General features: G+C 42.2%; 1 protein-coding gene across 1 annotated transcript; it reads left to right on the forward strand.

Moving 5' to 3' along the window:
* The first annotated feature begins 4323 nt into the window (after positions 1-4323).
* On the forward strand, positions 4324-5271 carry LOC123344995 (olfactory receptor 10A7-like). Its single transcript, XM_044981498.1, has one exon. It carries the CDS (start codon positions 4324-4326, stop codon positions 5269-5271), a length of 948 nt encoding a protein of 315 aa, XP_044837433.1.
* The last annotated feature ends 8523 nt before the right edge of the window (positions 5272-13794 follow it).

The raw sequence follows: 13794 nt of genomic DNA on the forward strand, positions 1-13794 counted from the left end.
CTTCTGTCCACTGAAAGGCTGGTGTTGCTAGCACTGATCAGACTCAGCTGGCCCCAATCCTGGCTTCCAGCTCAGACAAAGTAAAGACCTTTTCCTTCAACAAGTCTCTGGCACTGTGTTGCAGCTATTGGGTGTGTCTGGTTCTTTAAAAAGCTGATCAAAACCAAAAAGCTTGTTTTGCAAAACATTCCAATTTCTAAGTTTCCCCCTGTCTCCAAAAAAGGTTCAAAACAGACCAGGTCTGTCTTTGGATCAGGCTAATGGGTTTGCAATATGAGGATCTTAATCTCAATTCACATGGGTGTAACTCAGGCTAACATCTACACTTGGAGCTAGGAATGTGACTCCCAGCTGGTGTAGACATAGCTGTGCTAGCCTTCATTGAGCTAATGTGCTAAAATTAGGAGTGTGGCCACAGTAGCACAGGCAGCGGTAAGCGACAGTACTATGTGCTAGTCACCCTGAGTGCAAACCTGCTTGGACCCTGTGGGTGTATACTTGAGGCAGCTAGTCTGTTCCGCCACTCCCTCAGCTCCCAGTGTAGATGTCGCCTTAGAGCAGAATTTGGGTTAGCTGACCCGAATCTCATTGACATGGAGGCTGCCTTGTACGACTCTAGCAGTGTAAAAAGTGCCTGAAAATGGAGATAAATTACATTCACTCACAAGGCTCTGTGACATTGCCAGAGCCACGTGAAGTGGTTTTAATGTGAATGAGAATTAGGCCTAGGGACTCTCAAGCCAAAAAAGGGAAAAGTTTACACTGAAAATCCTAACGCTGCAGACTTTTTACAGCCCAATCAGAGAGAAGCAATGGGAACACATGGGTGTAAAATCCCCCAGTGTGTTGGGTGTAAGCTCCAGCACAATACAGCCCCAAAGGTCATCTAAGAGGGCTCAAATAGACCATAGAAACCAGCATATTCATTCTGCAGAAAGGTGACCAGAAGGAGCTGGCGGTAGGAGGAACTTATTGGGAATCTACCTAAATTTTAGTTAATGTTCACTTTTACACAGATTGAAAACATAGCTGAGGGCATGTTGCTTTTGCTCCTGTGACTTGAACTATCTCAGCATAGAAACCTGGGACAGATTTTCAGCTAGCGTCATTTGTAACAGAGAATTTTCACCACCTGAGAGTCAGCCCCTTAGTATTTCTTTTTCTTGCTCTTCTCAAGAAATTTAAAACGACAATTAAATAGGTGCCCACCTTCGGAAGTTCATGACATTAGCCATCCCAGGCCTCCATATAGAAATATAAAATCTTCCAAAAGGAACAAGGAGTGTGAAATGATGGAATTAGGCTATATGTTCATTGGGGGGCAAGGGCTGGCTTTTTGTTCTGGGTTCGTCCAGCGCATCGGTCACTGGAGTCCTAATCGATGACTGGGGCTCCTAGTTATTAAGGTAATTCAAAGAAAGAAAGAAAGAAAGAAAGAAAGAAAATGTGTCCAACAAGTGATGCAGACCTGAACATACAACTAAACCAAACAGAGATAGTTCTGTATCTTGCAGATTCTGGCAATTGCAAAGAGATAAATCAGTATCTTATAATTAAGTTGAAGCAAATGGGAGTTTGCATCAGGTTTGATTTCATCAAAAGAGATTGTGTAAAATTAACACTAATGATGAAGTATTTGTTCTGCTTTTTTTTTTTTTACTTGTCTTTTAATTCCCTGTTTAACTGAGCAGACTGTGATTTCCAGGTCATTTTGCCTGGTCATATGAAAAAAACAGAACTTCCTAATTCTGTAACATTAGAGAAGTTTAGCAGTCAGATAAGATTGTGCGCTTTATCACACATTTATCCGGGGCTCAGTTTCACAAATACACACATGAATGACACTCCTTAGGTGGTAAAGTATGCTAGATCAGAGCCTTTGGTTATAGGCAACTCCTAACCATGGGAGTAGTTTGGAGGGAGGGCAGGAGCGGCGTTGCTCCCCCCAGATTGCAAGCCTGAGGCAGGCGTGGAATTTGCCCCTGCACACATGCGGGCCCTCCATTGGCCTGATGGAGTTGCCCCCCCCGCCCCGCAAAATATAGACGTTAAACTATGCCTATGCACTGATAGATATTATTATTATTATTAAACTATGCCTATGCGCCCCAAATCCAAGCTGTCAAGGCTGTGGTCTCTGCAGCATCTGTAGTCATGCAGCCTTTATTGGTGTCTTTAGAATGGAGCACCTTGAGAGCCAAACAATGGGACTGTATTGATGGTTGGTGGATGCATGAGATGAACTGTTTGTCTGTCTATCTCTCTGTATATATATATGACCCCGATCTCTGTAGTTTGATTAATCGTATCTTCGGTGTTCTGCAGAGGTGTATACTCTCACATCTATAGGGAATATTCAGGGGCAATTCTGTGCTTAGACCAGGGTGACTTATGAGATCTGGAATCTCTTCCTGCCCTGCCACACATTAGCTGTGCAACCTTGGAAGAGAATCATGTCTTGCTGCTCTGTGGCTCAGTTTCCCCATCTGCAGAAATGGGATAAATACTGACCTGTCTCAGCCAGAGGTAGTGAGGCTGACAAACTGATGTTAGTTGTTGAGAGGTTCTCAGATGTAAGGTGCTATATAAATGATAGGTGACAGATTGTGATACCTCCATATTGAATGGGACCTTGTTCTGTAAATTATCACAATGCTTTCTGTGGAATTGCTCATGGAACAACTAAAATGATAATCAGTAAGTCTAGCATAACAGGCTCAAAGAATTGGCTTATTTTATTATTATTAATTAGTTAATATTATTATTATTACTATTATTATTAATGATAAATAAGAATAAGAGCTTTTTTTCAGAGCTGGTCAAAAAACGGAAATTATGTCCTGCAAGAAATACATAGATTTCAAAATTGGTTTTAATCCCAAATAAGGCCCAAAAGTCAAAATCTCAGACTTTTTCATGAAACAAAATATTCTGAAATATTCTATATCAATAAGGAAACATATCTTTTTAATAAGGTTGAAGCATTTCATTTGAACATTATCATTCTATTATATTATCTTTCATTTGGACTTTATTATTATATTATATTATATTATATTATATTATATTATATTGACAAAACAAAATGTTTCAATCTTATCAATTTCCCATGGAAAATTTTGACAAAATCAATGCATTCCAGCTAAACATTTAGATTTTGTTGAATTAGCATTTTCATATGGGGAAAACATTTATCTAAAATTTTTAAACCAGCTCTACTTTTTGTTACATTTTTCTACATGCCTATATACAGTTGGTATATTTCCTTGTAGACCTGTAGTTACATACTCCTGGTCTCTGCCAATGTCTTCATACTTTAGATTCACCAAGCAGGGCAGAAATCTCTGTGCTGATTAGAGGGAATTCTAGGGGTAAAATGCTGGTGTAGATCAGCATAGCTCCATTTACTTCAAAGCAGCTTTGCTGATCTGCACCATTTGGGTATCTGCATAGTGTACCATTTAGAACATAGTGTAGTCAATCTGTTCCTTATGAATTACCAAGTCAGAAACTGGTTTCAGAGCCATACCAGTCTCATGGCAACACCCATTTTTCATTTTCTCTGTGTATATATCTCTTCCTACTGTATTTTCCACTGCATGCATCCAATGAAGTGGGTTTTAGCCCATGAAAGCTTATGCCCAAATAAATTTGTTAGTCTCTCTGGTGCCACAAGTACAAACTGTGCATCCTTATTGGAGCAGGAGGGAAGGTGGGATGGTGAAAGGAATGTGAAAGAGGATAGAATTTAAACAAGTAACTTGGGTCCAAGTGAAATCTATCCATTGGTCTACTGGTCTATCTATCTATTGGTCTATCTGTATTTCTTTTGGTCTGCCTGTGTGTCTGTCTGTCTTTCTGTTGGTCTATCTGTCTAACTGATGGGTCCTTTCCAGGCAGTCCTGACTGCTCACACAGAAATTAGGAACTTTGGGGGATGATTCTTTTTCTTGAGACATTTTCTCCCGTTTTCTGGCCATATCTAGAATAGGGAAATGTCAATCAACCCACACAGAGATTTTGGAAGCAGCCTCGATGAGATTTGAACTGGGTGACATGAAGAGAGAATTTGCCCCTATGGCTTTTGGGGAAGATATTCAAAGGCACATGTGGCAGTCAGGCTCCCAGACACTTTAAAGTATTTAGGTGCCTAATTCCCCTAGAAATCAATGGGAAGTAGCCACTCACATACCTTTGGGGATGTGGGCCACAACTCCTACTGAATGTCCATGGGAATTAGATCCATAAATTCCATCCCCCACTTAGTTCCTGCAGTGGGTCATTCCTTCACATGTTGCCTAGATATTTATTGTCCCTCCACAGATGAAATATGCAGAAGAATCAAGAAAGGGGAACCTCACTGTGGTGACTGAATTCATTTTACAGGGATTGTCCAACCACCGCGAGCTGGAAGTGCCTCTGTTCTCCATCTATCTGTTATTTTACACCATTACTCTGACTGGGAACATCCTTCCCATCACAATCACCATGGACCCAGCCCTTCACAACCCCATGTATTTCTTTCTCCGGGTCTTGTCCTTCCTGGAGATCTGCTACACCTCAGTCACTGTCCCCAAGATGCTGGTGAACTTCCTCTCAGAGGACAAGAGCATTTCCTACATGGGCTGTGTTGTACAAATGTATTTCCTGCTCTTTCTTGGGGCCTCCGAGTGCTTCCTTCTGGCCGCCATGGTGTATGATTGCTATGTGGCCATGTGCAACCCACTGAGGTACAGGCTCATCATGAACAGGATGGTGTGCCTTTCATTGGCGGTTCTCTCATGGTTCAGTGGGAATGTGGTGTCCCTAGTACAGACAGTCTGGGTTTCCACCTTGCCATTTTGTGGCTCCAATAAGATAAACTATTTTTTCTGTGACATTCCCCCATTGATTAAGCTTTCTTGCATTGACACCTCTCAGTATGAAATGCAGTTGTTTTCAGCTTCTATACTGGTCATCTTCACTCCATTTACTCTCATCCTTGTGTCCTACATCTTTATTATCTCCACCATCTTAAAGATGGCATCGGCTGAAGGCAGACACAAAGCCTTTTCCACCTGCTCCTCACACCTCATTGTGGTGACCTTGTATTATGGGTGCAGCAGTCTGTTCTATTTAAGACCCAACTCCATTAACTTACCAGACAGCAACAAAGTGCTATCTCTGATATACACAACTGTCACCCTGACCTTGAACCCTTTTATCTACAGCCTGAGGAACAAAGAGGTGAAAGAGGCTCTGAGGAGAATATTGGGGGACATGGTGAAGTGAAAAATATTTTCTCATAGAAAGTAATTTGGGTACACATCTTTTTTTTGATGTCAGTTATACAACTGTGCAAATCTGGAGTAGCTCTTTTGAAGTCAATGGCATTCAAAGCTATGGTTGAACTAGTGTCCAAAAACTGCAAAAAAGAAACACATAAAATGTTAATGTTCTATCCAATTTTTATATGCATTGGAATTAGAAATTTTGGCCAAAAAGCATCATCAAAGTTTCAGAAATAATAATCATCTCCATTGCTGATTGAAACACGGAAAAAAATCACAAAAAATCATTTTCATTTAATATAAATCGGCTTTCATTGTTTGCATTTCAACTCAAAATTGCAATGAAGAATGTTGTTGAAATATCTAATTTTGGAAAATAATGTCCTCTATGTAAAATCATTGTATTGGAGATCACATGGGTATATGATCAGTATTTATTGAGAAGATCTTGCATGGGAAGGGGATATGGATAGCATCACTTCTAGGTTCATTGCACCGTTAAGATTAATGTTGACAAAATGCTATTAATTTAATCATGAATGTTTGGTTGAATGTGGCAAGGTAAGCTGGTGGTTCAGTCATTCCTTCCTATATGTGAGGAACGTTCCTCTGAAATTTCATTCATCCCTGCCCTGTTTGGCCAAGGTTTGAAAGAAACTGTGGAATATGATGGCATCAATCTCCATGGCTTTCTATAGTTGATTACATTTGTACAAAGCAATTACAGACCTGATGCAATATGCTACCAGAGCAGAATAATAGTGCCTGATTCTTCTCTGACTGACACCAGTGTAAATCAGAAGTCACTGCATTAACATCAGAGGCATAAGTCAGAGGAGAAATAGGTCCTGAGCATTTATATTCTCATTCAGAGGTGTGAATGATTGCACAAGATGCAAGGCAGTGGACATTCATACTTCCCTCCCCTTCCTTGAATTTCTCCATATAAAGTAGGCCAGAGGACTGGTTGTTCTCCAATTTCTCCACTCTAGGTACACTACAAAAGAGAATTTTTCTCCACAGACCCTTCGGCCAACTCCTGAGTCTCTCAATCCTATTAGGGAATCATAGAATCATAGAATATCAGGGTTGGAAAGGACCTCAGGAGGTCATTGAGTCCAACCCCCTGCTCAAGCAGGACCAACCCCCAACTAAATCATCCCATCAAGGGCTTTGTCAAGCCTGACCTTAAAAACCTCTAAGGAAGGAGATTCCACCACCTCCCTAGGTAACCCATTCCAGTGCTTCACCACCCTCCTAGTGAAATAGTGTTTCCTAATATCCAACCTAGACCACCCCCACTGCAACTTGAGATCATTGCTTCTTGTTCCATCATCTGCCACCACTGAGAACGGACGAGCTCCATCCTCTTTGGAACCCCCCATCAGATAGTTGAAAGCAGCTATCAATTCCCCCCTCATTCTTCTCTTCTGCAGACTAAATAATCCCAGTCCCCTCAACCTCTCCTCATAAGTCATGTGCTCCAGTCCCCTAATCATTTTTTTTGCCCTCCGTTGAACTCTTTCCAATTTTTCCACATGCTTCTTGTAGTGTGGGGCCCAAAACTGGACACAGAACTTCAGATGAGGCCTCACCAATGCCAAATAGAGGGGAATGCTCACGTTCCTCGATCTGCTGGCAATGTTCCTACTTATACAGCCCCAAATGCCATTAGCCTTCTTGGCAACAAGGACACACAGTTCACTCATATCCAGCTTCTCATCAACTGTATCCCCTAGGTTCTTTTCTGCAGAACTGCTGCCTAGCCATTTGGTCCCTAGTCTGTAGAAGTGCATAGGATTCTTCCATCCTAAATGCAGGACTCTGTTCTTGTCCTTACTTGTACCTGATCAGATTTTTTTTGGCCCAATACTCTAATTTGTTTAGGTCCCTGTACCCTCCAGCATATCTACCACTCCTCCCAGTTTAGTGTCATCTGCAAACTTGCTGAAGGTGCAATCCACACCATCCTTCAGATCATTAATGAAGATATTGAACAAAACTGGCCCCAGGACCAACCCTTGGGGCACTCTGCTTGATACCTGCTGTCAACTTGACATGGAACCATTGATCACTACCCGTTGAGCCCGACAATCTAGCCAGCTTTCTATCCATCTTACAGTCCATTCATCCAATCCATACTTTTTTAACTTGCTAGCAAGAATACTGTAGGAGACCGTATCAAAAGCTTTGCTAAAGTCAAGGAATAACACATCCAAACTTTCCCCTCATCCACAGAGCCAGTTATTTTGTCATAGAAAGCAATTAGGTTAGTCAGGCATGACTTGCCCTTGGTGAAACCATGCTGATTATTCCTGATCACTTTCCTCCTCTAAGTGCTTCAGAGTAGATTGAGATTTGCTCCATGATTTTTCCAGGGACTGAGGTGAGGCTGACTGGCCTGTCGTTCCCCAGATCCTCCTTCTTCTTTTTTTTAATGATGGGCACGACATTAGCTTTTTTCCAGTCATCAAGGACCTGCCATAAACAGTCTTGAACCACTTCTTTCTCCACAGAGGGCTGGTCACCTCCTTCCCATACTGTGCTGCCCAGTGCAGTAGTCTGGGAGCTGACCTTATTCGTGAAGACAGAGGCAAAAAAAGCATTGAGTATATTAGTTTTTTCCACATCCTCTGTCACTAGGCTGCCTTCCCCATTCAGTAAGGGGCCCACACTTTCCTTGACCTTCTTGTTGCTAACATACCTGAAGAAGTCCTTCTTGTTACTCTTAACATCTCTTCCGAGCTGCAACTCCAAGTGTGATTTAGCCTTCCTGATATCACTCCTGCATGCCTGAGCAATATTTTTATACTCCTCCCTGGTCATTTGTCCAATCTTCCACTCCTTGAAAGCAAGGATTTCCCTGTTAAGCCAAGCTGGTCACCTGCCATATTTACTATTCTTTCTACACATTGGGATGGTTTATTCCTGCAACCTCAATAAGGATTCTTTAAAATACAGCCAGCTCTCCTGGAATCCTTTCCCTTTCATATTATTCTCCCAGGAGATCCTGCCCATCAGTTTCCTGAGAGAGCCAAAGTCTGTTTTTCTGAAGTCCAGGGTCCGTATTCCGCTGCTCTCCTTTCTTCCTTGTGTCAGGATCCTGAACTCAACCATCTCATGGTCACTGCCTCCCAGGTTCTCATTCACTTTTGCTTCCCCTACGAATTCTTCCCTGTTCGTGAGCATCAGCTCAAGAAGAGCTTTGCCCCTACTTGGTTCCTCCAGCATTTGCTCCAAGAAATTGTCCCTCACGCATTCCAAAAACTTTCTGGATTGTCTGTGCACTGCTGTATTGCTCTCTCAGCAGGTATCGCGGTGAATGAAGTCCCCCATGAGAACCAGGGCCTGTGATCTAGTAACATGACATCACCTTTGTTGCTCACACTTGTAAACTTAATGCAGAGACTCTGTTTTTTTCTGCAGTTTCATACCAGAGCTCTGAGCAGTCATACTGCTCTCTTATATACAGTGCAACTCCCCTACCTATCCTTCCTGAACAGTTTATATCCATCCATGACAGTACTCTAGTAATATGAACTATCCCGCTATCCCAAGAAGTCTCTGTTAGTCCAATCACATCATAATTCCTTGACTGTACCAGGACTTCCAGTTCTCACTGCTTGTTTCCCAGGCTTCTTGCATTTGTGTATAGGCACTTAAGATAACCCGCTGATCGTCCTGCTTTCACAGTATGAGGCAGGAGTCCTCCCCTCTTGCACATTCCTGCTCATGCTTCCTACTGGTATCCGAATTACTGCAGGGCTTTGGTCTTCTTCTCCCAGTGAACCTAATTTAAAGCCCTCCTCACTAGGTTAGCCAGCCTGCTTGGGAAGATGCTCTTCCCTCTCTTCATTAGGTGAATCCCGTCTCTGCCTATCAGTCCTTTTTCTTGAAACATCATCCCATTCTTTGGTTAAAGAATCCAAAGCCTTCTTTCCGACACCACCTGCATAGCCATTCATTGACTTCCATGATTCAATGGTCTCTATCAGGGCCTTTTCCTTCCACAGGGAAGATGGACGAGAGCACCACTTGCTCCTCAGACTCCTTTATCCTTCTTCCCAGATCCATATAGTCTTCAGTGATCTACTCAAGGTCATTCTTGGTAGTATCATTGGTGCCCACATGGAGAAGCAGGAAGGGGTAGCGATCCGAGGGCTTGATGAGTCTCGGCAATCTCTCCTTCACATCATGAATCCTAGCTCCTGGCAAGCAGCACATTTCTTGGTTTTCCGGTCGGGAAGGAACCAAAGCCCAATGAAGTCAATGGAGAGACTTCCATTGAAGTCAGTGAGCTTTGGACAATGTCCAAATTCTTAAAGGGTGAAACTCACGACTGTTCAGAAGATCAAGACAAGACCTGTGAACTACTTGACTCCCAGTTAAATCCTCAAAATATGGCTGATGTGTTGTGTAGGCCTAATGCTGGCACTCTGGGGAGGGTAATATTTCACCCCAAATGATGCATTCTGAACCTATCACTGAGAGCTTGGTGTAGAACACGTGGCTTACAAGCAACTCTTTGATTATCATTGCACATGGGTCATGTTTAACTGACATGATGCAGATCAGTAGTGGGCGGAGCATGACTGAAGTGAACACTTGACCTGTTTTGTGAATGGATAGAGGCTCCCAGTTCTTTTTGGTGACAATGTGAAAACTCTTGCTGTTGAGTAGAGCTGGTGGGAAAATCAGGATTTTTCCTGTGAAAAGTTTAATGGGAAATATCCCCATTAGAAAGAGTCCTGTCTGGAAATTCCCATTTTCCTAAAAGAAATTTTGAAAACATAGGAAAGTATTATAGGAAAATATTGTTTTTTCCTACTTTCTTACTGTTTCCAAACTATTTCCACCTAATACTGAATATTGTTAAGTGTTGAAAGCATTTTCATCAAAAGTGAAAGTATTGCTTTCTCTCTGACAGTAATATTTTCAGCACTTAATTCTTATTTTCCAAATGGCAAAAGTTAGAGGGAGGTCAAATAGTAGGGCCTTTTCCCCGCAACCTTTTTATCCTTTTCCAAATTTTGCCATTTGGAAAATATCCTGCTGAGGGGAGGCTCCTGGGATGGGAGTTTCCCAGGACACCAAGGGAGCTTGGTGCCCAATGGACACCGTGAGATGTGTGCCGTTCAGTAGGTGACATTGAGACTGGGGTCTATCTATATGTATGGCTGGCTTGTAATTTTACATATTGTCATGTTTTTAAACTACCATGGTGATTAAAACAAAATAAAATACTATTATATGAATTTAAAATAAAAAAAACAACAACAGTAACAACAATAAAATAATCAGTCATACAAAATCAGAGTAGTTAGCACAACATGATTTTGGGGCAAAACATTTTTTTCTTTATTTGTATGTTATATCCCCATGCAACCATCTGTGGTGGTCTAGAAAAGCTAAATAAGAATCATTTGCTGTTTGATCTTCCTGATTACAAAATGGGGAAAATGATAACTATCTACCCAGGTGAAGATTAACACTTTGATATTCTGGCTGAACTTTCAACATACAAGCCATGATTCAGCACTCTGCTTTGATTTCAGGAGTTTCAATCAATGTATAACAGGAGTAACACATAAATATCTCAGAGCCATTATGTAAAGGTCTCAATCAATAGGTCTGGTAGCAGCAGACCAGGTGAAAATGAGCTAAAATTCATAGAATATGAGTGGCTTCCTGCTTCAATGAATGAAAAGACTCCGGTGATCTCTGGTTACCCAGACTCAGATCCACAAAGGGACTTAGGCACCTGAAGACTAGATTTAGGCATATTCAGGCACCACGGCAATCCACAAACACTCGCTCTGCCACTTAACTCTGTAATCACCTAAACTTACTTCTGGCCAGATTCTTAATGATATTTAGATGCCTAGTGGGATATAAGCACCTAACACTTATTGAAATCCCTACCTTTAAAAATACCTTTAAAAATCTCACCCTAGGCCCCTAAATTTGCACTGTAAACATTCCCAAAGTGTCTTACTTTGTGCCTCTGGGCATGTGCCTCTGGGCATGCATCTCTGGAAGCCCCAGCATGATCCACAAACCTGTGAAGATGAGTGTTGCCCAGCTTATCTCACCTGCAAAACCTTATCCAGTAGGCAGGCTCTGAACAGACATAACTCTACACAAAATGGCCAGAGGGACACAGGGGTGCTGGAATAGGGGGAACCAGGGGACCCATCATTTTTTACAGAGAAGAATGAGCAATGTGCAGGGCCTTCGGGGGAAGAGGTTGTGTGGGAGTGGGGCCTCGGGGGAAGGTGGGGCATGAGGGCGGGGCCTCGAGGGAAGGGGTGGTGTGGAGGCGGGGCCTTGGGGGAAGAGGCGATGTGCGGCCGGGGCCTCAGAGGAAATGGCAGTGTGGGGGTGGGGACTCGGAGAAGAGGCGGTGTAGGGGCGGGGCCTCAAGAAAGAGGCAGTGTGGGGGCATGGCCTTTGGCAGAAGGGGCGGCCATGGCTCCGGCAATGGTAGCCCCCCAACTTCTAGGAAGCTTCTGGTGGTCTTTTAGGGACATAGGAGGAAAAGGAAGCAACAGCAGCATCTTCCCTTATAAAATTTAGCCTATTGGTTAGGACACCTACCTGGGCTCTTGGAGACCCCAGGTCAATTCCCTCCTCTGGTTGATCAGGAGAAGGAATTTGAACAGGGATCTTCCATCTCTCACATGACTGACCTGACCACTGGGATACAGAGTCACTTTCGCTCACTATGGGCCCAGTGCATATTTAATTGTTTATAAACAGGGAAACAGCTTCAACAGGAGAGACTGGAAGAGCACCATATTAAGATATCCTTTAGTTAGGCTTGGCAGAATTCAATTATTATTATTTTTTATAATTTCAACGTATAATAGCGGTGTGTACTTTTAAGCATTTTTTTCTATTTTTATCAATTTTCATTTTCACAGTTGTGCAAAATTATGAGTTTTAAGGATTGTTTTTTTTCTGATATTTATTGATTTTAACAATCATAGGTGTGGGAAATTGTGAGGGTGAGTCACACAACAGAGTTGGTCAGACAATAATTATTTAATGACAGGAGATGTTGATTTTTAAAAGTTAAAGCTTTACAACTGTTATAACACATGCTGACAACATCATGTGTCAAAATACCACAAGGCAAATATACATAAATCAAACTCTAATAAATTCTCAAGCAGCATTTTTCTTACTTTGCCTATAAATAAATTTCTATTTTTATCAATGGAAGTATTTTCTTCATTATTTTGTGTATTTTGATGTGTACGGGTAATTTACAGAAAAAAATTCGAATCCTTCAAGCCTATCTTTTGTACTGGGGATAGAGCATGTATCTAAAATGTAGAAAACCAATGTTCAAAATTAAACTGAGGGTCTCCAATATTCTTGGTGAGTGGCCTAAGCAGTGGGCTAAAGTTTATAAGGGTCTCCTCTCCCTGCCATTTGGTAGGGCTTGCTCTGAGAAAGCCTACCAGCTGAGGTATGCCACATGTTGTGATAGCCATGTGTAGGTCCCATGGATCTGGAAACATGTGTTGTGGTAGGTGTTGACCATCATGGCAGTGGAGATATGTCGGCAGGTTTCACATCTGTTGTTATGGCAGGGGCTGGCGCCTCTTTGAGTTGGTGGCTCCTGATCTGTGGGGAACTTGCTTCTGATAATGAGGTTGGAGAGGTTGCAGGGGTATGTTTGAAGGTCAAAGGAAGGGGTTTGGAAAGATGTCATTCAGGATGTGGTCCCCAGCGAGTATGGGTTGTAATTGTTTAACGATACTTAAATTCATAAATCTGCTACACAGCAAAATTTGTGGCATTAATAAAGACACTGGATTTATGGCTCATTCCATCAATCTGTAACTCACTAACCTTCTTTGTCCTGTGACTGGAGAGGTGTTAGCTGCCCACTTCACCTTGAATAGCCTCTTGCAACATGTGTTAATGCCTTATCTGTTCCACATTTGTATGTAGCTGTGACATGCCGAGTACCTGTCCCCAATATGAAGAAGACCTTTGTGTAAACTCAGAAGCTTGTCTCTTTCACCAGCAGAAGCTGGACCAATAAAAGATATTACCTCATCCACCTTGTCTCTTTAATATCCTTGGCTACAACAATAGTGCAAACATCGTATACCTCATGTAGACCCTCTGCACTGCAGGGAACTTTATCATGAATAACCCCTTAAGTCCCCACTGACATCAGTGGAGTTCATTTCAGGGTGGGCTAGACATGCTCTGCCCATCTCACAGTGCAGCTCGTTTATCTCACATTACCCCAGGCAGATCCAGGGTCCATCCAGAATGTGCCTTACAAGTCAGCGAATACCTGGCCTTACAATTATTACTTATAAACTGGCCCTTCCGTACACCAGAGGTCTCACTGTAGGTAATAGAACAGATCGAATAATTCAGGGCTCCCACATGCGCTTTGGTTTGCTACATTACAACGCTTGATGAACTCCCTATATAAATATATTTTTACGACTTACAATAAATGTCAAGAAAAAAGTTTGTGATTGGTTATAAAAGTCAT

Source organism: Mauremys mutica, chromosome 12 (genome assembly GCF_020497125.1).
Source record: "Mauremys mutica isolate MM-2020 ecotype Southern chromosome 12, ASM2049712v1, whole genome shotgun sequence".
Classification (NCBI taxonomy): Eukaryota; Metazoa; Chordata; order Testudines; family Geoemydidae; genus Mauremys; species Mauremys mutica.

Coding starts and splice junctions, on each gene's coding strand:
- LOC123344995 (XM_044981498.1), top strand. CDS start 4,324: ATGAAATATGCAGAAGAATCAAGAAAGGGGAACCTCACTGTGGTGACT.